The 26639-nt window shown below is 47.1% G+C and overlaps 1 protein-coding gene and 1 pseudogene across 2 annotated transcripts in view; one reads left to right on the top strand and one right to left on the bottom strand.

Annotated features, from left to right (window-relative positions):
- The window catches only part of Pla1a (phospholipase A1 member A), a 35442-nt gene extending 18860 nt beyond the window's left edge, over positions 1-16582 (top strand). The window contains exons 3-11 of one of the 2 annotated variants that reach the window (XM_021648590.2): positions 90-267; positions 720-828; positions 1542-1643; positions 3540-3629; positions 5690-5857; positions 7612-7701; positions 11816-11924; positions 15434-15598; positions 16170-16582. In XM_021648590.2, the coding sequence (XP_021504265.2) occupies positions 90-267; positions 720-828; positions 1542-1643; positions 3540-3629; positions 5690-5857; positions 7612-7701; positions 11816-11924; positions 15434-15598; positions 16170-16254 (1096 nt within the window). In that variant the 3' untranslated portion in view covers positions 16255-16582. Of the gene's footprint in view, positions 1-89; positions 268-719; positions 829-1541; positions 1644-3539; positions 3630-5689; positions 5858-7611; positions 7702-11219; positions 11333-11815; positions 11925-15433; positions 15599-16169 lie in introns of those variants that run through there. The other variant, XM_060370383.1, reaches the window with a different exon arrangement.
- Positions 13845-14936, bottom strand: LOC110555397 (small ribosomal subunit protein RACK1-like; annotated as a pseudogene).
- Positions 16583-26639: the final 10057 nt, after the last annotated feature.

Raw genomic sequence — 26639 nt, 5'->3', positions numbered from 1 at the left:
ACTTCTCTAGCTTGGGGACCAATTGAGGTTTCTATCAAAGGCTATCAGTTTGGCGAGTCATTTTCCTCTGTGTTTTGACTCACGTCTAGGGCGTTAGGAACAAAGCCTTCCTGGATCGACAAGTTCATTAGAGCGCTCCTGCAGGCGGCAGATGCTAATGTGATTGCAGTGGACTGGGTTTACGGTTCTACAGGTGTCTATTTCTCAGCTGTGGAGAATGTGGTCAAGCTGAGCTTGGAGATCTCCCGTTTCCTCAGCAGACTTTTGGTAGGTGTGGGAAGGTTCAGGTTTGTTCTGGACATTTGTACAGGAAAGGGCAGCCTGGAAGAAAAAGATCCCCCTTGAGATTTAGGGCAGAAGCAGAACCACCCAGGGAGCTGGTGAGTGGTTAGATAGATCTGGAGCTGGGTTCTTGTGGGTGCTGACAGGCAGGGCACTGAGCCTTCCCAGGGCCCCCAGGCCTCTGTAAAACATGTCACTGCACAAAAATGGCGAATGCTGACCAGGCAAAAATTTAGTAGTACCACTAAGGAAAGATGTGGTCACTCCATACTTTGAAGTGAGCTCTAAAAGAAGAACAGGGAACAATGGATGGTAGGCCTGCCCTTGTTCTGAAGCATGGAGGTGGGTGGGTGGTGCCCAAGGCCTTTGGTGATGGGAACCTCGGGAAAACCACTGCAACCCAAGTGGAATCCATTGTCTACCGTCACCCATTCCAGGAGCTGGGTGTGCCAGAGTCCTCAATCCACATCATCGGCGTTAGCCTGGGGGCTCATGTCGCAGGCATGGTGGGGCATTTCTACAAAGGCCAGTTGGGACGGATCACAGGTAAGGAAAAAGAAATGCCTCTCTACCTTCCCTCTCAGTGATTAGAGACAGACAGAGATTGCTTCAGAGACTCCTCTGAGGAGTGCAGATGGGAAGTTGAGGCAGCATCCTTACGATCAAGTCATTGTTGCTACTGAAATGATCTCTATTGTTGGCATAGCATAGCACCATTATCCTATGATCTCCAATGTCAATGTAAGAGCATACGGTATTTGCTCCCGAACCTCAGTGCCTACATTTGTAAAATGGGTGGACGAAAGCTGTCATTGGGATTTGGTGTGGAAATCTCCCTCAGACAGAGAGTTAATCCCCTGCAGAGATGGAGGATGTTATGCACCAGTCTTCACGCTCAGTCAGTAAGGACGGGGGCTGCCTGGTAAATACCCGACGTTCTTGGTCCTTCAGTTGGACAAGTTTGAATCATGTCTCACAGAATCCTCCAGAGAGGCCCTGTGGGATGAGAGCAGTTTCACTGTTTTTGCCAGATTGGTGGTGTGGTTAAGTTCATTTTAAAGGCAGAAAACTGGGCCTCTGAGAGAGCACCGTGACAGACTACTGACCATGGGTTTCCTGGGTAATGTGGTCCTGGGCTGGTTCTTCCAACCCTTGATCCTAGATGGATGATGGGCTTAACTGGAGAGAGTGCTGGGAAAGACCTAGTGTTTCTGGGAGTTGAGAGGGAAGAAGATTCTGATATCAGTCTGTCCTGACAGGTCTGGATCCCGCTGGACCGGAGTACACCAGAGCCAGCCTGGAGGAGCGCTTGGACGCCGGAGACGCCCTCTTTGTGGAAGCCATCCACACAGACACTGACAGTGAGCTTGGGTGATGTGTCCGGGATGAGGGAGTGAGCATAGGTAAGGGCTGCGATGCTAGCATGGGAGCCCCTGTTCCTGGCAGAGTTACTGTTATATAGCAGGAGATTTATCAAAATGATTTTGAAGGTCTCTTCCAGCTCTGAGATCATTCTTTGGCTCTCATTGTCACTGTGACCAAGGAGATTAGTAGTTTTATTTTAAGCTACCTGTGGGCAAGAGAACTCTCACTCACAAACCAAAATGGTTTGTTTGGTAATCTCACTGATTCAAAACCAAACCCTGTGCTGATAGGTATGGGAAAATCATGCTGCTTTTTTTAGGCTGTGTGCGCCTGGCCCCTGACGACGGGGGGCATTCCATTCTGCAGGCACACAGGCCAGTCAGGACTTCTCTTTTCCCCAGGGGACAAGCCCAGTCCATCCTAGGTGGAGAGAGAATCTCCCTTCCAATCATGACACACACAGGAAAGGTCACCTCAACTCTCATCCAGCTTGTCTTTCTGACCACCCGAGAAAGAAGGTAGACAACCATCCTTATTTCTACTTATGTCCCCGTAGTGTGTACCAAACACTGTGTTCAGAGTTACTGCAGCAAGACAACAATATCTGTTCTAGACCAGAAGGGCTTATAATTCAAGGAAGAGAGATACCTGTGTCTCACGCCCTTAGATAAAGCCTTCTTCTAGTATCCATAGCTCACAAGGCTTGCAACTAGAAGAAGCCCATGCAGCGATATTGTCTAAGCGCTGTTCCTGTCTTCACCGCACAGATGCATAGCAAGGTCCTCCAAGCCCAGCTGTGTAGTTTGCCTTGCTCGTGAGTAAGGACAGTCGTTTACTTTAGAGTAGTCACATTCACGGAGACAGAAACGCAGTGATGGCTGAGCAAGAGAGAATGCGGGAGGAGAAATGGGGAGTTGGGGCTTATATAGTTTTAGTTTGAGAGAGTGACACTTGTGCAATAAAGTGTGACGCTGACTCCTCACTGTCAATGTAGACAAGAGAAGCACTTATAGGTACTGAGCTGCCTACTTAAAAATTAAGATGGTAACTCTTCTTATGGTATTTCATCATGATTTAGAAAGGAACCATTGTTTTCATCTATAATTTCATCTATAAAATTTTAAAAATGAAGTAGAAGTTTTCCACGCCCAAATTTACTAAATATATTTCATGTTAGATTCATAGTTACCTGACTTCGGGCTCTTTGGCTTTTTGAAGTCAGAGATCCCTCTTTTATGGGATCTGCTTCATCAGTCAATCTTTACTGAGCTAGGAAGCCAGTCCTGAGAATCCAACAATGGACAAGGGTATGTAGCTAAACAGCTGTTCATTTGTTCATTCAATAACAATTTATTAGTCACTCATCATGAGCCAAGTATTGTGGTAGGTGTCAAAGACCCACAAGAAAAAACAACAACAACAAGAAAACAAAAGACAGGAAAGTACACAAGGCTCCGTTAGAGGAAACAGATTACAGGTTGTCATTACACATATCACATGAGGACATTATTGCATGTCGAAAGGGTAGCTTCAGAGGGTACCTTCAGAGGGGGTCTACTCTGACGGGATTATTGACAACCGTCTATGTAGCAGGCAAGGCTCAGCAGAGGAGAATGAACCAGCCATGGGAGGGGCTAGAAGAAGATTCTAGGTGGGGATGATGGACAAAGAAAGGCCTGGGTATGGGCAAGTGCTTGACTTGTTATTGATCTTATTGGAAAACCCAATCAGCTTATAAACCGATCCTAGTGTACTTCCTCTCAGCATGGTTTGCCTTCTGTAGCTGCACAGCCCGTTGCAATGAGGAGGACACTGACTCCCAACGACCCCGACGTGGGACTGGGAAAGTATGCTTCTGAAGCAGGAAGTTGACTGGGCTCTCCCTCTTTCAGATTTGGGTATCCGGATACCTGTTGGACATGTGGACTACTTCGTCAATGGAGGCCAAGACCAGCCTGGGTGTCCCACGTTCTTTCATGCAGGTCAGCAAGCCAGGGAAAGGTAGCATTGTGGAGCAGGTGCTCCCCAAATTAAAATTCACCACGTCTTCACCCTGAGCAGCCAACGTGGGCCACATAGGGTCTTTCCAATGATGCCCTCAGCACATGCTAGCTTAGCACACACTACCTGTCTTTGCGCCATGAATTCCAGAGAGTTCTCTCTAATAATGGAAGCCAGCCTCACATTTGTGCCGTCAGCCTGGTTTATGTTAGGCCCGGTCATGACTTAACATTGCTCAGGACAGTAAGATTAGATCTATGGTAAGGCCCACAGTAGCTGCATTCTCTCCAGAATGTAGCTGTGGTAGAAGCAGGCCATCGGAGCTATGCGGCTGAAGGGTGGCTTAACTCAATACCTTATGAGTGCAGAGATCTGCCTGCCTCTGCCTCCTGAGTGCTGGGGTTAAAAGCTGCTATACCCAGCCTCCAAAATTATCTTAAAGAGAGTTTTTAACCACTTTCTTTCCTAAATACATTCTTCTGGAATTCTCTTTTTGAAAGTATTTAACATATGTTTTAAGTTATAAATGTATTTAAGTAAAAAGTATGTTTAATTATCTATTTTAAATAAGCCTAAATCTATTTAAAAAAAAAAAAAAAAAAACACCTAAGCACCAAAGATTGTTCAGCTATATAGCCTTGTGACTAAAATGAATACATTGACACTTTGTTGGGAAATATTAAGTGCTGCTAATTTCTGTATGTTTGTAGGATTCTCTTGTTTAACCAAATTCTCAATATCTTAAGATTTTTGTTTTGTTTGCTTTTTAAGGGAGTATCTCATGTTGTAGCTCGAGCTGATCTCAAACTCCAGGCTGTCCTCCTGCCTCAGCCTCCTGAGGATTCCAGATGTGTGCCATCATACCTGGCTCCACCTAAGGATTCTTTTGACAGTTTTATCAAATGAGTAAAATGAGTACTATTTTTTTTTTTTTGCCTTATTTACAATGGCTGTAAATAAGCCATTTGGGGGCATTTTAGTTAGATACTTTGCACTTCTTCATAATGCAGTTCAAGAAGAGGCTGCTGCTCTCTGCTCCAGTTTCTTTCCTGTTGATGCTAAAAAGAGCTTGGCAGTAGAGAACATCCTGACCATAAGAGAAAAGAAAGTGAACACAGTTTGTCCTTAACTGTCAGGCTAAGAGAGTCCTGTGGTGTAGGGGGAGTCAGACAATGCCAAGAGCCTACAGTTGTGGCTCCTTCGTGCTAGCTCCAGCCCTATGTGGGTTGCAATATACATGTGTGTGTGTGTGTGTGTGTGTGAGAGAGAGAGAGAGAGAGAGAGAGAGAGAGAGAGAGAGTGTGTACTGCTGGCAACTTTTAAATAGTAAATAACCACAATAAAATACCATCAAGTCAGGGTAATTGGGACACTTGGAAAGTTTTTTAGACCAGTTATTGGGCTAGGTGAGTTATTGTTCAAGAGACGGATCTTGAGCAGCAGCTGATGCTCTGGACCAGTGGTCTCAACCTGTGCATCTCGACCCCCTTTACGGAGTGTCAAATGATCCTTCCACAAGGGTCGTCTAAGACCATTGGAAAAAACAGACGTTTACATTATGCCTCATAACAGTAGCAAAATTATATAACGACGTAGCAGCAAAAACCATCTGGGGGTCACCACCACGTGCTGAACTGTATTAAATGGTCGCAGCACTAGGAAGGCCGAGAACAGCAGCTCTAGACTATCTCTCTGCTGGGTGGGAAACCGGTTACAAAACTGTGGCGACGAGGAGGAGAGACAACCATCTCAGCTGTACGGAGTGGTAGGTACCCCGAGCTCTGTGCGCCTCCACTGTACCAGAGTCTTTGCCTGATGACGTAAGAATCGATCTCACATCACAGGCTTAGCTTCTACAGCTCGGGAAAATTCATGGGGAAAGAGAGACTGCGGTAACGGGCCCGTTAATATTTCTAAAGCGTGGCCCGTCTATTCATAGGCTGCTGTGGTGTAAAGCTCAGGAGGGCTATAGAAAGCAGAAGGGAGGGTGTTTCCGCCGGTCTTGACTGGAACCCCTGCTGTGGCTTTTGTCTCCTCTCAGGTTACAGTTACCTGATCTGTGATCACATGAGGGCTGTGCATCTCTACATCAGTGCCCTGGAGAACGTCTGCCCGCTGACGGCCTTTCCCTGTGCCAGCTACAAGGCCTTCCTTGCAGGAGACTGTCTGGATTGCTTTAACCCTTTCCTGCTCTCCTGCCCGAGGATCGGTGAGGTCTCACTCCCTTGGCTTCCCTTGGCAATGTCAGGGAGTTTGAGTACTAACCGCTTTTGGTTACCTCTTTTGCTCTTAAAATAGTTTTAAATGTAAGACTATTAAATTGCCTAATTTTTTTCTGGCATGTCACATGAGTGCTGTTCCATCCCTTCCTCTCCCCTCTCCAACGCCTCCTGTTCCCCCTCCTTCTTTAGTGCTACTCTTGTGTACATGTGTGCAGGGTTGACCACTTGGGATCTGACAACCTATGAGGGGGCTCATCCTTAGAGAAGGCCAATTCTCTTTCTCGGCAGCCATTGATGGATTGCTTGTAGCTCTTTATCTGGGGGTGGGGCCTTGTGAGATCTCTCCTCTTGGCGTGCCAAGGACTGCAGTGATGGTACAAGTCTTGTTTAGACAACCGCACTGTCAGAGCACCTCTGACCTATGGCCAAGAGCCTAGCGGTCTGGGAAAAGGAAGTTAACCCATGAGGTGCTCGGCCGGCTCTCACTTGGAAGATGGCAGTTGGTGCTTGCTGTCCCTTTTATGGGCTCCCTGCTGGCGAGCTTGCTCCGTGTGTTGCGTGTAGGGATTCCCCATTGCTGCAGGAAACTCCTCTTTAGAAGTGGGAGGTTGCAGTGGCCATATGACATCTGGGTTAGGGGAAATGACTCATTGCTGGTCAGCTCAATTATGTATCTCTGCATGATCCAGGCCGGTGTGGGGAAAGGATTCTAGGAAAGCTGAGAGAACACGGCATATCCTAGGACAAAAACTCTAGGGGAAAAAAAATCGCTCTCTCCTGTTTCCACAGTTCTGCATTCCCCACCATGCCTGGATATGACTCGAAATACAGCAGCTTGCCAGTGCTTGCATGGTGACATGGTGCTGGCCTGACAGAATGAGAAAGGCAGATGGTACCCCATAACAGCATACACAGGCATTGTGTCCTCTTCATGGTCGAGTGTCTGGCTTCCCTTCGGAGGTCATGGGTCACGTGGCTTTTCACAGCCACTTCCCACTGTCTGCCCAGCTCCTCTCTCGGCTCTGCCTGACACTGAACCTTAAAGGCACTGGCCACACCCCCTTCTATGTGTTAGCCAAGGTTCTTCAGCCTGGGGGTTCTCGTCCTAACTCTGGTTTCATCCCCGAGCACACTCTGCCCAACTTTGATCTTTGAATCTTCAGGACAAACGTTCATTTCACTGTGTCCCCAACAGGATACAGGTGCTGTCAAAGTAACTATAACACGATATCTAATTTTGCAAATTAGACACAATGTTAGACACAAAACAATATGTTTCTTACAGTTGTCTACCAAGGATGAGTTCAAGTGAGGGCAGTGGACATGGCTCTTGCTGTCAAGGCAGAAAAGCCTGTGTTTCATCCCCAGGACCCACGTGGTAGGATAAGAAAACTGGCTACCTACCACAAGCTGTTTTGACTTCCACGTGTGTACTGTAATGCTCAAGTGCCTCCTGGCTCCCCCTAGACCCACCCCTGCTAAACAAACAGATTTTAAAAGAAAAGAAGTGAATGTGTGAATTGACCTAAAAAATGCACTTCCTGTCGACTTCCATGTTCATACTGCTTTACTGAACTTTTTTTTTTTGGGGGGGGGCTCTTGGGGTCATCATGAAGCCCGAGCCAGAGCACATGTATCTGTGGAACTCGAGGTACATAAGTGAGTTCACACCCAACTGGGGATTCTAGGTCCTAGAAATGGCCTTCTCGAAACTGGGCCATCCTTCCCTCTTGATTTTCAGGACTGGTGGAACGAGGTGGTGTCAAAATTGAGCCGCTCCCCAAGGAAGTGAGAGTCTATCTCATGACTACGTCCCAGGCCCCATACTGTGGTGAGTAGGGAGGAAGCTGGAGACGGCCGGGTTCCTGTGTGGGATGCATCTCGCCCGGGGTGGGAGCTCGGATAGGAAGGGAGGGGTTTGGCGGGGTGACCTGGGAGGCGGTCAGTCTCAGAACCAGAACTGCAAGGATGAATCCAAGAAGGGCCGTTACAAGCCATTAGGAGCATTTCTCTGCTTACACACTCGCTCTCTCTATCTCCCCCTTGAAATCCGTGCCCAGCCAGATATGGTGGAGCACACCTTTAGTCCTAGCATTCAGGATGGCAGAGACGGGCGAGTCTCTGAGTTTGAGGCCAGCCTGGTCTACAGAGTGAGTTCTGGAACGGCCAGAACTACACAAAGAAATCCTGTCTCAAAATGAAAGAGAGGGAGAGGGGGAGGGAGGGAAAGAAGGAGGGACGGAGGGAAAGATGGAAGAAAGGAGACAGAAAGAGAGAGAGAGTTTTTGCCCTAGGAGGCTTCTCTCTGGGAGACCCCTGACTCATGCCGTTCTTCATACTTCTTTCCCCTCCTGGTGCCCACACCACAGAACTCTCACCCTAGCAGAGCCTCCTAGGTCAGAACCCTTGAGGAATTCACGACCTCTGCCACCTTCCCCTTTGCAGACACCATCCAGCTGTTCACAGATGCTGCTCCCTACATTGCCTTGAAGCTAAGATGCTGAGGATGTGAAATGCAAATAGAAGCTAGTCTGGGAAGCCGTGAATTATGTTAGACACTAAGCCTGTGCCCTTCCTGTGCTATTTATAGTTTCACCGGGGTGACTATTTCCTGGTTTGTGCTCACTGTCTTGGGCCCTCCCATCAGCCCCATGGCGTGCACAGGGCAAAAATATGCTAACTTAGATGATATATGATATCGTCACCTTAACATGAGCTGATTTTCTCATTAGCTTCTGTTGCATTAGTAGAGAGATCTTTGTGGCTACAGCCTCCTATTTCCTGGAAGGTCCCAGTGTAATGTCATTTGGTCCTCAGAACTCATATTCTGTGGCCGCACAGACCTGGATTTGAATCTCAGGTTCTCTATTTTCCAGTTGAGTAATTAGAAGGAAGCAGCTTCACCTTTCTGAAACCCAGTATCCTCCTGCGGGAAACGGGAACGGTCATAGCACTCACATGTAAGCACGCGTTGTGAGCATGAGACAGTGTAGAGGCAGACAGTGGCTCCGAGACTCAAAGCCTGACACCCAACCATTTCCTTTCCTTAGGCAGAGAATCTGAGACCCGGGTCGGGGTGTTTTGAGCTTTGTGGGTACAGCTATGCCTGAGAAACCAAGCGGTCTCAGTCAGTGGTGGAATTTTCATGGAGAGGTTCTGAGATACATTACCTGAGGCGTGTAAATGGGCGAGGAAATCAGGATTTGACGTCAGGTCTCCTGTCCCCTTTTCATGTCACCTTATGCCACCATGCTGATCCATTCCCTGTTCCTTCTTCTTGTCCCTCCCCTGGCAGCAGTGGTTGTCAGAGGTTATCAGGAAGGCTACGGCGTGTGGTGGTAGAGGCTGGTGCTTCTGAGACCAGATGTCTCGGCCTCTCATTCCAGTCAGGGCAAAGCTCCTCTGTGTCTGTGCAACTAAGAATACACAGGGTATGGAGGCCTGGAGGGCATGGGAGGCTATGAGCTTTAAGGTCCCCTCTTAGGCAGAGTCCCAGAGCTGTACATTTCTGGTTTCATGTTTATCTCAAAACCTCTCCCTTATGCCCCCAGAAACACGTTCCTGTCTGTTCAGACACCACAGAGGGACACAGGAAATCAGCCAGTGAGAACACCCGCTTGCCTTCAGGCTCTGAGCCTTTCCTTCTAAGGACAGAATCAGGGTACCATCTTTCCCTAAGCCAAGTCTGACCTGTTAACTAAGCTCCAGTGTGGCCAGGGGCCAGCTCCAGCTCTCCAGACACTGCCAGGCCATCACGGCCCTGGACTCCTCCACTCAGCACTCTTAGCCTCCTTCCACCTCGGCAGTGCTCTTGAGGACTGTTGCCACCCTTGACTTCTGCCAGGCTGATCTTCTACCCAACAGTGATTTTAAAGATGGTATCAGCCGTCCCTTGTAGAACAGTTCCTCATGCAGTGGCCTCTTGGTAGGACTTCAACAGCTCTTCACCACTGCCCTGTGAAGGGATTAAGAGGTTTGGTGATTTAGACATGACGGCCCAGCTGGCCAGCATCAGGGCCTGGCCTTAGGTCTGTGCTTTCTGACCACCCACTCAGGGCTCAGTGTGCCTCTATCTGAGTCACCTTCCTGTGCTGTTTTGAAATCACTACCAGTTCCTGTTTACCCCAGCATCAGTCCCGGCTCTCCTTGGGTTTCCAGGGCAGTGTAGAGAAAAGAGAAACAGAACCTTAAGAAAATGTCAGCACAAACATAGGAAGAGATGACATCCACCGAAGGTCAAACTCAACCCAAGGAATTACATTCCTGAAGCTTTCAAAGTCAGCTAGCTTTTCCCTAGGTCACAAATATCCACCCTAGTTCAGGAACCCTGCCCATCCCCAAAGCAGTTTACACCCTTTAGAAATAATCAACTGACAGACAGAAGGCCTGTGACACTGGATTTTTCTTCTTCTCTCTCTTTGGAGGGGACAAGGTTGCAGGCTCTTTTGTCTCATGAATTCTTGGGGTGTTGGTGCTTGTCAGTGAGCCTGTCCCTAAGCCCGGGGCGGGGGGGGGGGGGATGAATCACATCCCTCCTCTAAGTTAAGCCTTGGTATCCACCGGCTACTTCCCCAACAGTCAGATGGAAAAGTACAGGTAGAGGAGGAATAAAGAATTATGTCTCTAACTATGTACCCATCATGAAAGGAGACGAGGGAGAAAGGATGGAGGACAAAGTGACTGCAAAATGCTACCAGGGACTCCCTACCCCTAAATAAAGAGAAATTCGTTAATAACACTGTAATCCTGACAGTCATGAGGTTCTTATTTCTTCAGGTCACCGTAAGCCAAGATGGTCACCTAGTCTGTGCTGGTGACACCCACCTTGAGAGCCCTAGCGTCTATACTGCTCAAGGGAGGCTCATTGTAACGGATGGCCATCTCAGCTCCTGACACCGTACATGGAGAGGGGAAGAGGGGTACTGCTCTTCCTTAAATGAGTTGTTTATTTAGTATAGGAACCTGTCTGTTTGTGCTGTTGTAACAAACCTTCTGGAGACTGGAAAGTCCAACATCAAGATGCTGGTATTTGGTGTCTGAGGTGACTGCTCTCTTTGCTTCCAGGATGGCATCTCGGAAACTGAGTTGCTTTCCATAAAGAAGACAGAAGGACCAAAAAGTCACTAGCTAGGTCCTTCCTTCCCTTTTAAGGGGCTGCTCTCCTCAGGAAGGCTCAGGCTCACAACGAACCTGACTGGTTAGCTCAGCATACCAGCAAGAGCTGCCTGTCTCTCCCCTCCCCACCAGGAGTGGTGTTTCTGGCAAGAGCTGCCACACCCAGCTTTTCCCACGGGTACCGGGTGCCGGGGATCCAAGGTCCGCTCCTTATGCTTTCACGTGTCTCCGCAGGGACAGAGATTAAATGTGACTTTTGGAGGGCTACAGATATCCAGACAGCAGCCGTCTATGCTGAATCCTCTTTGATACTCTCACCATTACGTCACTGCCATCGAGATGGGTTGGTGGGTGAACATGACTATTCCCAAGCCTGATGACCTAAGTTTATTCACAGATGGAGGAAGGGGAAAAGTGATGATGGCAGCCAGGTCTGATCCCCAAGTGCACCACGTGGGACACATTAAGTAAATTAAAACGTAATCGTATAGACGTTACCTCACCACAATAAGGTCACTGGACGGGGACGAGTAGACAACTCTTGCATTACAAGCAATAATAGAAACTCACCCTATCTGACCATAGGCAAGGGCACTATGCCCGGGACTTTGCATGCACTGATCCACTCAGGCCTCAATGCAGCCTGTGGGATATCTATTTGATTAGCCCAGCTTACACTTGAGAAAGCTCCGGAGACGAGCTAATAAGTAATCTGTGCCTCCCACAGTGCCTTGGAGGCAGAGAATCCCCGCCATGCTGCTGCTCTATGGGGCTTTCGTTGTTGGCACCTGTGCCACCTGCCAAGCCCCTGTTGTCCTTTGGTTTCCTAGTGCATCACAGCCTCGTGGAGTTTCATCTGAAGGAGAAGAGAAAAAAGGATACCAGCATCGAGGTCACCTTTCTTAGCAACAATATTACTTCCTCGGCCAAGATCACCGTGTACGTGAGTGGCCCAAATGGCTAAGCCCCTCTTTCGTGTGTCTTCATGCTTCAGGTCAGACATGGGGTGATTGCTAGAGGCTGGGCCTAGCCCGCCACGCTGGGGGCAGTTCCCACTCTGGGTCCACTCACAGATACAAGCTGCAGGTCTGAGATCACCACCCTCAACACGGTGTGTTCGGACGCCAGCAAGCGAGGCGCCAAAGGGGATTAGCACATCATAAGCCAGTTCTGAGTCGGAGGCAGTGCTTAGCGATCCAGGCTGATGCAGAAGAGCCCCCAAAAGGGACGTTCAGAGCAAAGGAATTACAAGTGCATTGGGAAAGCTGTTGGGGGTTGGGGAGGGGTAGGAAGCAAAGGAGGGTTGCCATAGTAGGGGCAAACTGGCAAAGCTAAGAGACTGACTCCCATGGAACCTAATCACAGCATAGGCTACTGGGCAGACCCTGGAATCCCACAGGAAGTGTAACCTCTCCGCAAGCCCTGCCCCACCCAGAGGCCCTCAGACACCAACACCTGCTTCCCTGGGTCAACACTTGCCAGAATCTGCTGACAAAGTAGCTACACACAGGGGTTTGCAGGAGGAGTAAACTGAACGCAAATGGGGAAATGACCAACCTGTGTACACTCCTGTAAACATTCCCTGGCCCACTGTAGTGAGAGCACAGAGACAGCACCTGAGTAGGTGTGAGGATGTGACAGGGGGAGCAAAGACTTCGCAGGAGTGAGCTCAGCAACGGGTTAGTGAGCAAAGGACATAGGGGTCCCTGGGAGAGTAAGCTAAGGAGGGGGATGTGAGAGAGGACAAGGCTGGAGAAACAGCTAGAGTTTGGAAAGAGAAACGAGAGATTGCGGTCTCTGGCCCGAAAGCAGCTGGGGGAGTCCGTGAGGCCTGTTAAAAAGGAAAGTGACCACGTCGGCTCTGGGTGGGGGATGTCATGAGGCTGCCCTGATGAACTGTGCTAGGAGGGAAGACAAGTTCCACAACACAGAGGGTATTCCTCCTGAGCTCTCGGACATCCCGTCACTGGGCAGTGTCCTGTCTGCAAATACTGGCCCCTCCAGGTCACGAAGCCACATGAATCTGCAGTTGGGGACTGTGGTGGACTAACTAGTCAGCTGGGAACTTTCTACAGTATCTGCTCACAGCCGTGTGCTGGCAGAAAGGCTTTTCCTTGTCTCTGCAGCCAGTCAGTAGGTCAGTGGGTACCAATGGGGATTGTGGCACTGGCACAATGGGTCTTCTAGAGACTTGAAAACGCTGCTCCTGCCCACCAGTCACTGGGGACGCTGGACACAAGCCAAAGCTGAAGCTCCCAGAGCTGCTCAGTGGACCTCACAGGGGGCTAGCGGTCACTCCCAACGGAGGATGCATGACTCTCGAAGAAAGACACGAAGTGCATTAGCTTTTTAACCTTCGCTTAGTTGTTTTCATTAAAAAGAAAAAAATCAGAAATTAGAAGGACGATTGCTGGGGGGAAGTGCATTCTTTCCCCACTTTCTGCTACTTTGCAAAACCCCTAGATTCCCTTTTAAGTGGATAATTTACCCAAGCCACTCACATAAAGCATTTTTCATCTTCTGTATAATTTATAAAGTCCTTGATAGAAACAGTTTCTTAAACCCTATTTTTTCTCTGACATATTATAAAATGTTTTCAAGCAGGAATGGCTTTTATACACTAAAACAAAATCTTTCTGGAAAATGAGAAAACAATTTGTAATGCCTAGTTCTGGATGAGAAAAATACACCAAGAAGACACTATCACTCTGTAAAACTGGAAAGAAAAGGAAACTGGCCTGGCGAAGCAGGACCCAACCCTGTGGCATGGAGAAGCATCTGTACCTTGCTCCTCTCCTTTATTTACTTTTTTTTTTCCTTTCAGGAAGCCAGTTTTATTTCTAAGACTGTCATAAACTTTTAGCGGGTACCAAGAATCGCCTGCCACACTCTCACCAGGTTGTCTGTATAGCCAGCCAGCAGAGTCTGGCCATCAGCAGAGCATGCCAGAGAGGTAGACTGGGGTGGCTCAGCCTTGCTGCTGGTGCTGATAAATTCATGCTTCAATGATCTTGTCCTCCCAGTCCGAGTTCTTGATACTTCGGCCAGGGGCAGCACAGAGCCAGTAGCACTTGGAGCTAAAGCACCAGGCATTGGTGATGGCCTCCACCATCTAGCGTGCACGGCTGCACGGCTTCATTGAGATCCCTGGCCATCCTTGCCACAGAAGCACAGAGGGGTCTGTCTGGAGAGACTGTCACTGTGTCCAGGCAGCCAGTGTGGCCAATGTGATCTTAAGCTTGTGGTTAGCCAAATTCCGTACCTTGGCCAGTTTGTCCCATTCATGGGCAACGGTGACAGGGCTGCTGCCGTTCCAGGAGAATCGGACACAAGACAGCCATTCCAGAGCTCTCATCCTGGATGGCACACTTGCAGACACCCAGAGCATTCCATAACTTTACAGTCTCATCTTGGGATCCAGAGACAACCTGCTGGTTGTCAGAGAAGACCACACTCGGCCCACCTGTGGTCTGGCCTACAAATCGTCTCCTGGTGGTACCAGTTGTGAGATCCCAGAGGTGCAGTGTTCCATCCCAGGAGCCCGAGAGGGCAAACTGACCATCAGAAGAGATAACATCACCAACAAAGTGGGAGTGGCCTCACAGAGCTCGAGGTGGTCTGCCACAGTTGGTTAGCTTCCACATGGTGACAGCCTTGTCTCGAGAGGCGGATGGGATCATTGCCACCACAGCAGTGTGGTGGCAATCTGTATTACCCAGCCGTTACGGCCCTTCAGGGTCCCATGAATGCTCACTTGCTCGTCATGACTACAGCTGATGCAAGTGTCGCTGTAGCGACAAGGATGGCACCAGATAGCTCAAACAGCCAAGCACCGCAGGCTGCCACCCCAATCCTGCAAGGGGAAACAAACAGAAACAGCCCTCTTTCTTTCTTAGGGTCCCCCATGATCACAGAGGCCGGGAGGGTAGAACACACAGCCCACTGCCCAAGCGCCAGGAGCCAATTCTTCCCACAGCACAAGTGGATAAGAATTTTTCTTTGAGAAAGAAGTGTTTCAGAAATCTTGAGCTCAAGTGGTCTCTATAGACAACAAAGAAATCACATGTAAAACCCTTTAAATAAAAATTTGTTGACTTTACCAATAATAATAATAATAATAATAATAAGCAAGCATTTTATGGGTCATGTTCAAAATTGTTGGTCTATGGGCAGAGGACTGTCTCCATTTTCTAATTTTATTTATCTTTATTTCATTACTGGTGTTTTGCCTGCCTATATGTCTGTGTGAGGATGTCGGAACCCCTAGGACTGGCGTTACAGTTGTGAGCTGCCACTTGGATGCTAGGAATTGAACCCTGGTCCTCTGGAAGAACAGCCAGTGCCCCTGTACTTGACAGCCAGCCGGGTTTACCAGCAGAGCCCCTTGGATCAAAGGGGAAGAAAAGTACATCCTATGCTGACTCGTCCCCTCTCCCCTGTCCTTTCAGACCTAGACAGCAACTTGAAGGGAGAGGAGTCATAGCTCATCCCAACCCACAGTGCCAGATAAAGCAAGTGAAGCTCAAGTTCCAAGTTCCCAGCCGGGTTTGGAAAAAAGACAGGACTACCATTGTTGGGACTTTCTGTACTGCCCCTCTGCCAGTAAATGACAGGTGAGTCACAGAAACCACCCCCTCGGCCACCCCCACAACACTACCAGTACAGCTCTGGACCTTAGGGGTGTTGCTTAGGGGTGTTGCTCAACCCTACTATGGTAGTAGCCATCTTAGAAGAGGGGTTGACTAAGGCCTTGGGTCTTCCTGAATCTTCTGTAGAGTCACACTGAGTTGAGAGGTTTAGGAAGAGAGCCAGAGAAGCTGATCTTTAATTCTCCTCCCCACTTCAACACATGAAACTTTTGCATCTGCTTTATGCCTTTGGTTTTAGTTAAGAGTTTATCGGAACATTTATCATGGCTTATTTCTCCCTCCTTAACCTCTACATCAAATGTGTTGTTGGCAATCCTCTTGGGTGTGGTGGATCTAGGCTCTTTCCTCTGCCTGAGTAGGCATTCCGATGATTAGCCTTAACACCCTACCATGAGCACACAGAGATCAGGAATAGGCTTTACTGTAGGAAAGTGTAAACTCCTTTCTCTAGACATGGGGACAGGAAAAGCCACACAACATCTAGCCCTTTCTCCTGGTAACTGAGAACTTGCCTCCTGTTGTTCTGCACAAACAGAATGAAGACAGTCTGTGTACCTGAGCCAGTGAGCCTGCAAGCAAACACGCCTGTTTTCCAGGACCTGAAAATAGCCTGTGTGTAGCCCGAGCCTACACAGGAGGTAGTGGCCTGGATTTTTTTTTTTTCAGGGCAGTGTGGCAAGAGATGTTTCTGGACACCTTATTCCACTCCATTCCTACTAAGGGGGAAGGTCAAATTCTGGGTGGTTTTCCCCATCAGTAGTTACTGGGGGGAGGACAGATGACTCATCTTAGGAAATTGATCTCCACCACTGACTTACAAAGCTTTACATAGATACTGTTTCAGCTTCCCTGTTTCTGCACAAATGTAGTTGCCTCACATCCTTAAGAATCTCAATAGAGCATACACAGAGAAATGTTTTAAATAAACTACCATGGGATTCTGAATCATTTCAGTTGTTTTGTTGAAATATAATTCTGCTACACACACACACATACACACACGAACAATTACAGGGCCACTAACATGACTTGTTGGCATGCATGCACAGATACACACACACACACACACATACATACAGTAATTAAGCAAATAAATGTTTAGACAGTTGAAAAGTGATTTACAGGGCTGGAGAGATGGCTCAGAGGAAAAGAGCACTGCCTGCCTTTCCAGAGGTCCTGAGTTCAATTCCCAGCAACCACATGGTGGCTCACAACCATCTGTAATGAGATCTTGTGCTGTCTTCTGGTGTACAGGCGTGCATGCAGATAAAACATTGTATACGTAATAAATAAGTAAATCTTTTAAGTGATTTACAGAGGGTCACTGTTGCTGTCAGTTGTAGTTTGTCCTGCAAGTTCATTTTGGTAATGGACAGTGTATCACAGAGACTTGGCAAGCTCCCAGGAAAATGTGACAGCTGCTGTAGTGGTTGGACACAACACTTAGGCATGACGGAGGAAACAATTGGACATCTACACCACCCCTCTGAGGCTCAGGGTACATCACAGAGGAGGGGGCAGAAAGAATGTAGGAGTCGGAGGAAGAGGGTGAACGTGGTGTGGCAATTCCCTCTCAGCTGAAAGTTTCCCTCTTGGAGAGAGAAAAGGGGCTCATCAGGAAGTAAACAAGAGCCACACTTCCTGGAAAGATGAGCTTTAGAAGATTCACAGGACCCCTCCTCAAAACTGTAGACCGAGGAAGGACACCCGTGTAGAAGAGACTGTGACCCTGTGACCCGGATGAGCGGCCTGCGGGTTCACCGAGCTCCAGTGATGCAGCTCTTGTGCATCCGCCCCCAGGCGGGGCTCTGCTTGTCGGCAATGCAGCTGCCTTGAATCGTTCACACTTCTCTAAGTAACGCCTTACTTGTGACCGCATCAGTAGCCTCAGTGAACTCATTGGTTAGCTAAGTTAGACTTTTGTGGAACTGTCACTGTGGTCAGTTGCTGGTTCCTTATTTGGGGTGAGTAGATGTTTGTATGAATCCTCCCAAGAGATCACAAGACACCAGCACACTCCCCATGTCTTTGTGACAAAGCCTTTAATATAGAGACCTTTTGGAGAAAGTTGCCCAAATCACTCTAGTATGAAAGATCCCTCTTGTACCATCTCATGTGACAAAACATGTTAATATTCTGAGTCTTAGTTATTTTTCTACGGTTGTGTATAAACACCACGGCCAAGGCAACTTATAAAAGAAAGCATTTAAATTGGGGCTGGGGGATGGAGAGGGTTAGAGTCCAGGACTGTCAGAGCTGGGGGCATGGCAGCAGGAGGCAGACATAGAGCTGGAGCAGTAGCTCAGAGCCTACATATATAAACTTTTTATTGGTTCCTTGTGAATTTCACATCATGCACCCCAATCCCACGCATCTCCCTCTCCCCTCGTATCCGCCCTTCCCCCTTGCAAACCTTCCCCCAACAGAAAAAAAAAAAAATCTCACTGTGGAAGCTGCAGTGTGTCACCGTGTGTGCCACAGTGCAGCCTCCTGTCCACAGTCTTCGCTTGCAGATGTTCATTGTAATGACTCCTTGGTTTGGTGTGCGGCCTCTGGCCTCTGCTCCTCTATCAGTCCTGGATCCTCACTGGGAGTCTTCTCAGAGATCCTGTTGTTGCCCTGTGTCATGGAGATCCTGCAGCTCTGGATCTGTAGGACTGGCCCCTTCACACTCTCCAGGAGTTCATAGATGGGGTAGATGACGAGCTAGGCCAATTCAAAGCCCTGAATCTGGCCTGAGGGGTGTATGTGTTGGTCAGCCCATGGGCTTTCTTGTTCTCAAACTCTTGGATCCGGCTCCCCAGCAACCCCACTACCAGAGTCAGGGCTATGCTGCTGCCCAGCCAAGGTGCAGGGCCTGCTCTCCCCAGTGCAGCAGCGGGTGGTGGACGGGGTCAGCTTTCCTGCTCTCACACCTCCTCCAACAAGGCCACACCTCCTAATCCTTCCCAAGCAGGTCGCCAACTGGGGACCAATCACCCAAGTATATGAGCCTATAGGGGCCATTCTCATATCACATTACTATATTAATTTTTTTGTTACATTATTAAAATATACTTCTAAAGCCCTATCCTCCCCCCCCTTATTTTTAATTTTGACAAGGCAATCTCTTAACAGTCTTGGGCATAGTAGAAAATGAATTCTGACAATAACCAGACTGGACTTGGAAGTGGAAACATCCCAAGCAGAACAAGCAATCAACAACAACAACAACAACAACAAAAGCATAGACCAGGCATGGTGGTACTCACCTTTAACCCCAACACTGAGGAGGCTGAGGCGGGTGGATCTCTGTGAGTTCCAGGCCAGCAGGGGATACAAAGTAAGAACTTTTATCAATTAAAAACACACATACATAATACATACATACACACATACATACATACACATATACACATACACACACACATACATACACACATACTTACATATATACAGAAAAATAAACATTGAATGGCTGCAGGCTATTTGAAACCTCCTAGAAAATCTTTCCTGATTTGGGTCCTTTATCCATTAAAAACTGAAAGGACACAAATGTTTATTGTGTAAGCTGTTATTTTTTTGAAGTAAAAAAAAAAAATATATATATATATACATATATATATATATGTATATATATATATATATGGGTTTGATACCTGAAAGTGTTTCTTTTTTAAAAAAGGTTATTTGCAGTTTATGGGACAGAGGTGGCAGCAGCCATTGACTGCTCAGTGTTGGGATGGTTTCTTTCTGGTGACCATAGGTTTGGAGGATTAGACAGCTTTGGGGGGGAAGAAAGTGACCTTTTATTGAGTCATTACTTCCCAAATTCTGATCTTATAAGTAATGTATGTCAGCCATAGCTCAGCCAAAAATCAGGTGGTAATCTTAAATTGGGTGAGCTGAAGAGAACTTAAAAATAATATTTTAGCTGGGCTGGGGTATGTCGCTCTGAAACCTAAGTACTTGGGAGGTGATTGCAAGGGGAGTGGGGACTCGGAGACATCCTCAGCTACATAGCGAGAGAGAGAGGCCAACCGGAGCTATTTGGGATGCTCACAAAGAAACCAATCAAAGACTATTTACAGTAATTCCTAGGGTGAAACTGCGAGGAACTGTGTGGTTTTCTGTGGCTTGTGGAGTGAGAGCTGCTGCGACCCTGAAAATCCAAAGAGAGGCTGGAAGTCACAGACACAGGGCAGACGCATAGGCTGTCCTAGCTCGTCTCCCCAATTCTTGCTCCTGACCCCGGATGACCCCAGCAGAAGCCGGAGGAGAATAACTCATCAGCTTGGTCCATACAGGTCCAGGGCACACTGCAGGGCACAGAAGGGTGGAGACCATTTGGGAGCAAAAAGATACTACACTCATCCTCATTATATTCCCTCCTAGAAGCTTCTCTTTTTAAACTTAGCCTACAACAAACTTTGAAGAAAACTGCTGACTTTTGGTTCGCTCTGTGACAAAGACAGGGAGAATGATGTAAGCCATAGGGTGTGGTTACATCACTTGGGCCAGGTCAGGCAGAGGGCAGAAGCCAGGGCCTCGGCCTTTCAAAGCTATGGCAACGCAAGCCACAGGACAGGCGACACGAGATGAGTGGACACTCACCCACAAGCTCCATCCTCTGCCTGCCACAGCCCGTGGAGACTAGCGCGTGGGAAGGATCCACATATTCCCCAGGAAGCAGGCCTACGCCATCCTTCCCTTTTAAAACCTCAAACCACTTTTCCTTTTACACCCTCTCGTGACCACCCAGCGTCTAGCGCACTTCCCTGGGGCTGACTTCAGCCGGCTTGGGGATTCATCTAGCTGATGTTCCTGTGGTTGTGACTCAGTGAACAGTGACCACCCCGGAGACCCTGCTTAGCTAATCTTCTTCCTTAGTTCTCCCGGATGCTTGCCGCTCCTTCTTCCAAGTGTGGATAAATCGTATCGTGCTTCTGTGATAAGAAGATGAAATCATATGTTGCTACTCTGCTGAGACTACATGCTGTCTTTGGGGAACGGCCTGTGTTTCTTCGCAGACGCCATCTTGTTTTAAAGCATGGCTCGATATACCTATGTGTTATTGTGTGTTCCATCAGAGAGGTTAGGTTGTCCCCTTAAGTGGGAAACCAGTTCCCTTATTGTAGACTAATCCTAGAAATAAATAAAATGAGAACATGGCCATCTTTGAAATTCCAAGTAGATGCTGTGGCCTCCTGGTCCCAGAGCTGCAGGCCCTCCTTTTCCCTAACTAAAAACAAAGGTTAGCAACCTTTGAGAGAGGTTTTCAAAACTCATCCATTGGGCTAGCAAGATGGCTTGGTGGGTAAAGGCACTTGATAGCAAGCCTAATGCCCTGAGTTCAATTCCCAGGACCCTCACAGTGGAAGGACTCCACTCCTCCATTCCTCCACTCCTCCTCTGACCTCTGATGATCTCTCTTTCCCTCCCTCTCTCTCTCTCTCTCTCTCTCTCTCTCTCACACACACACACACACACAGAGAGAGAGAGAGAGAGACAGAGACAGAGACAGAGACAGAGAGAGAGAGAGAGAGAGAGAGAGAAAGAGACAGAAAGATAGGGAGACGGGGGTTGTTAAAAGAGATCCACATCTCCATCAGTGGGCTGGAAGAAAGACATGCAAAGCTTTCTTACTATGAGATTTCCTACCACGGTGGTAGATCCTAAAACCAGGCACATAGCCTTCTTTTTGAGAAACTTGGGTTTAAGCAGCTGGGGTGTCTGTAGGGTTAGAAAAAAAAAAAAAAAGGAGGGCTAGCAGGGTACAATGCTTGATGACAGGGCAAAGGCAGGCTGGCAACCCCTCCACACCCACTTAACTCACAGAACTCTACTGCAGTCTTAGTCTTTATGATTCAACTCCAGTGCCAGAGCCACCGCCAAGCCAACACAGCTGACGGGAGAGTAGAGCAACTTGATCCCAGAACAGGAAGCCAACAGAATTGGCTAAGGCTGCACAGCTCTTTACTGCCTTAAGATGTCCTCTCCTCTCAGCTCTCCTAGGAGGCGAAAGCAGCGACCACCCGGGTTCACACAATGAGGTGTGGTCAAGATCACAGGGCTGGCATGCAAAGGAGGCAGGGCTCAAACAGCAGCAGTCTGGCCCCAGCACAGGGTGTTAACCAGAACTGTGGTTAGTCTCCAGGTACAAAGCACTCCAAAACCATGGGCAAATAAACTCCCCTCAAAGGCCCACAACGGAACTACCAAGACTGGCTTAAAAACTTCTGGACTCTGGGTGAAATGAAAATATTGTTTAAAAAAAAAAAAAGGAAGAGTTTGAAAAAAAGATCAAGATGATAACAGCAGAGCAGAAACAGAGCTACAGATCATGTGTTCAGGCAGCGAGCCCCGCAGCCAATTGAGCCATACTCTCGAGGGAATCCAAGCCAGGCTTGCATAGATAGACAGCTGACTGGGAACTCAGATAAAGCTTCCGTTGGTGAGTTCAGGGCTGGTCCATCAATACAGTGAGCACAGAGTTGAGAGCAGGAAGGCAGAGGAATGAAGAGAAGATGTGAGTGTGGCCGGAGATCACTGCAGTCAGAGAGACAGCAAGGTGCGCAGCCCTCTCTGCAGGAGTTATGCTTCAGTAGCTTTTGGTGGCTCAAGATTGTGTATTGGCTACAAATCCTTCCTTGAAGAAAAGCCGTGCTTTGTCTTATCTCTTGTAACGCCAGCAGCTTGTATGCTAGGGTAGTGTCATCCCTCATGACTTGCTAGAAAACAAATAAATAGGCCCATGGAGTAGTTTCTCTTCTATGATTTAATTTATTGTTAGCATTGACTTTTTTGTTTTGTTTTGTTTTTGTTTTTGTTTTTGTTTTTGTTTTTTTGAGACAGGGTCTTTCTGTGTAGCTTTGGCTGTTCTAGATTCACTTTGTAGACCAGACCAGGCTGGCCTCAAACTCACAGAGATCTGCCTGCCTCTGCCTTCCAGAGTGCTGGGATTGCAGGCGTTTGCCACCATGCCTGGCTGCACTGGCTTTTTTTTTTTTTTTTCCCCACTAATTTAATCTCTTATCTTGTTAGAGATCTGTTGTCATTTTCTTTTTCTCTTGAATCAGTTTCTGCAGTTTGTACATTTCTAGAAATCTGTCCATTATACCTGTTATCTAATTTGTTGCTGTACAATTATTTATAGTATTCTTTTATATATTTTAATTTCTATAAGGTCTGTAGTGATATCTCTTAATTTTGACTTTAGAAACCAAATCTTCTCACATTTTTGTTGGTAAGTCCTGCTAAAAATGTATCAACTTTATTGACCCTTTTAAAGAAATAACTGGTTTTCCACTCTTCATTTTGTTGATTGTCACTAATCTTTATTTTCTCCCTTGATTGGACATTCTTTAGTGTTATATAGTTTGTTTGTTTGTTTGTTTGTTTTCAGTAGAAAGAGCCAAGCGTATGACTTAGCTTTTGAGCTTTTGCTTCTGAACTGATAATCTTTTATGAGACCACAGATTTTTTGATGACTACCTCCCTCAAAAGTGACAGGGTCCTGGTGACGATTCCCAGATGCACCTTGGGTAATACAGTAGGATGGTATTTTGCTACATATGCTTTAGTTATCTTCATGCTTCATGATTCCAGATTTCAGAAGATCACTATATTTCCCTAGCATTTAATACCCTATACAATCTGAAGAATAGAATACTCTCATTTTCTCATTCAAATAAAGACCTCAGAGGTTGTTTCCCAGATATCCTTAGTTTGAATTCCGAGGGGGACCCTACTGTCTAAAAACCACATCACATCACTCAGATTAGAAAACATTGTCATGGGCCCTTCCTCTGAGAACTGGAAAGAGGGATCCCGCCTTTAGCCTCAGCTCCAGCTGGACTAGCAGCAGATGCCTGACTTAAGCTGGACCATGTAGATTTCACTCCTGAATATTTGCAACTGCAACTAAGAGGTAGCCAGCCCTTCTCTTCTGGTGGATGGAACTGTTATGTAGGAACTGTATTGATGAAAGCAGTCTATTTCCCCCTGAGAGTAAAGAAGCCGGGAAGGAAAAGAGAAACACTGTAAGGAAAGAGAAACACTTAGCTTATCTCCCGAGAGAAACAGAAAAGGGAGATCATGCCTGGGCTCCTGAGGACTTTTTGTTTTCCTGGCCCAGTCCTATTTTGAAACCTAGTGGTAGTCTTGACATTAGTTTCATAAGGTCACTCTGTACCTTTATAGTAAATCTCCGCTTGTCCCATCAATTCCATATTCATCGAAAGTAAACCTCCCAGAACACACGTTATGTGAAGGGTAGAGTTATTTATTTTACATGTGGAAACGCTTAGGGGCAAAGGAAGTTATGCAGCTTTCCCACTCTGGTACACCTAATGATGGGGGAACTGATGGCTCAGACCAGTGCTGACTAACCTGGGACTCCAGGCTCTAGCCACCATGGTACATGACTCCTGCTCAAGATGGCTTCTCGTTTTTAATATCATGACGACTATGTACACAGATCTCTACTCAAGTCTGATAAACAAAACAAAACAAAACTATCTGCCATGTTCCCCAGTGTGTCCAAACTGATAGCCCCTAAAATATCCAGTGGTCAGTTTCAGCTCCAAGCTTCTGCTCCTAAGCCTCCAGACCTCCTTTGGGTCCCACCAGTCAGCTGGAGTCCTCCTTCAGTTCTGTGTCCCCCCGGAAACCTGCCTCCCCATGTCAGTTCAGATGGTGCCTCAGATGGTGCCTCCAGTGCCCTGCTGTGGTGCTCGGTCACTGAGTACACATACGTCAGTGTTCCGTGGCAGGTGATACCTAGGTTCTCAAAAACGGCGGTTTTGCATCTTCTTTCTCTGTGTTCCCCCACCCACAGTATAATTCACTGGAAAATACAAGAATATCTCAAATCAGAGTAAAGACAGCGAGCTTAAAAGTCCAGAAAAGAAAAGAGGCTTAACTTGAAAGGAACTGTTGTGGGTTTTTTTTTGTTTTGTTTTGTTTTTTTTGTTTTCCCCATAGATCTCCAGAATGGTCTTCATTTATGGATCCTGTTTGAGAATTTCATTTCCCAGTGTTTTTAACATTTTGACATTTTAAGATCTCCAGAAGAAGAAATAACAACCGCACACAGAGGATACGCCCTTGAAACACGAGTCTTCTGTAGCAGGTGAATCCTACCCAGCCCTGTCTCTCCTTATTCTTCTTTCTGTAAGTGCCGTGCTGCTCGCCCAGCCTCACACACAGTCCTGATCTCACTCTCGGGTACGGTACGCTTCCGATGGACACATCCCCCCACCTCCTCCTCAAAAGGGACCCCCTTCGTCCGCTTTGTGAAGGGTTTGGTGGCTGATTCTCGCCACTGCCCTTTAATAAAACATGTCAGCTTGCCTCCTAAGTCTATCCGGTGTCCTGACAACAGCCCACTCATTCCGTCCATGGCTGCCCGTGTCTTGCCTGTTGTTTGTCCTCACCTGAGATAGTAGTTACCATGATAATTCAGCTCGAATTCTCATGAAGCCTAAGTCACTGCTGAGTCAGAACATAACAGCACTCAAAATAAAAGCCATCTCTGTCCTACCCCACCCCCACTACCTGATTCACATTCACATAACGGCTCTTTATTTCTTCAAGTCTAGGATCTGTCCCTTCCTGTGTGGTCTCTCAGAGAGCCCTGGATTTTGGCACCAACCTCTGCACCGGTCTCTTTCCCTCCGGCCCTTCTACCAATCCATTCTGTTTGGCTCTGACAGATAATTCTGTCTAAAACCACCCGAAACCCATTCTCTTGCTCCACAATTTTCATAGAATTCTCTCAGTGACTTCAGAACTTTCCCTGGCTAAGTCCTTATATCTTTTCTCTTAATTCTCACTTACCTTTTCCTGAAAGCGATTCTCAGCCCCTGTTGAAAGGTAGAAGGAAAACCAGGTACATTTCCTAGAAAGGGCAGCTCTATTGGTGACTTCCCGCTTTGCAGCCACTTTGGGGTCAAAGCAGCTCAGCTATAAATGTCCCCCCTACCCCACCCCAGTCTCTCTTGTCATCCCAACTTGAAAACTCCTCAGTGTTCAACTTTCCTGGCCTGGCTGAGATTCAGAAATTAAAGCATCCCAAGCATGAGGCACTCCATTTTTATTTGTCTGTTTTTTTGAGGCAGGGTGTCACGTATCTCAGACTGGCCTGGGGCTCCTGAACTTCCTTCCTTCCTCTGTTTGTGATCACTGTCTATGACTCTTACCCAAAATTCAACCCAGAACCTGTGGCTGCCGTGTTTCTTATATGGAAAGTACAGAGAAATTGGAAGATGTAGATGCAAGCAATCACAAAACCAGAATGTTTATTCACTCATTCAGCAAGTCCTTATTGTGTCCCTACAGTGTGTTTGCTAATCCTCTTGATAAAAAAGTATAATGTGTTGAATTTAAATGCTCACTGTGTGTTCAGGTACAGTTTTTTTTCTTTTCTTTTCTTTTTTTTTTTGCTCAGGTGTTTCTTTTTTTCTTTTTTTATTGTTTGTTATTATTATTTACATTTTATCAACTCTGCATCCCAGCTGCATCCCGCTCCCCCATTCCCTCCCAATCCCACCCCAGGTACAGTTTTAAATGCTCTTATAGATCTAGGCATAGATTCATTGAGTTAATTATTAGTTAAATAATTAGTTAATGGAAAAAGTTTGTTGGTTTTTTTCAGTTGTGACTATTTTGTTTATTCTGCTCATCTACATTTGAGCAAGCTGAGATGCCCCATAGTTAAATAACTATATAATAATATAAAGCCAGGTGAGAGCTAATATCTGGCTCTATGTTTTTAACCCTATTTTGCTGTTGAAAGAGCATCCTAACTCAATACCCACTCATATATGTACATATATGTATGTATTATATATATATATATATATATATATATATATATATACATATATATTTCAGAAAGGCGTACCATGGTGTGTGTGTGTATGGTAAAGGACAACTTTTGGGAGTTGGCTCTTTCCTTCTACCATGTCAGTTCTAGAGGTTAAAGTCAGGTCCATCAGGCTTCCCAGCAAGGGGAACACTGAGC

This window comes from Meriones unguiculatus, chromosome 17, assembly GCF_030254825.1.
Source record: "Meriones unguiculatus strain TT.TT164.6M chromosome 17, Bangor_MerUng_6.1, whole genome shotgun sequence".
Lineage (NCBI taxonomy): Eukaryota > Metazoa > Chordata > Mammalia > Rodentia > Muridae > Meriones > Meriones unguiculatus.
This window is presented reverse-complemented; position numbering and strand designations above follow the sequence as displayed.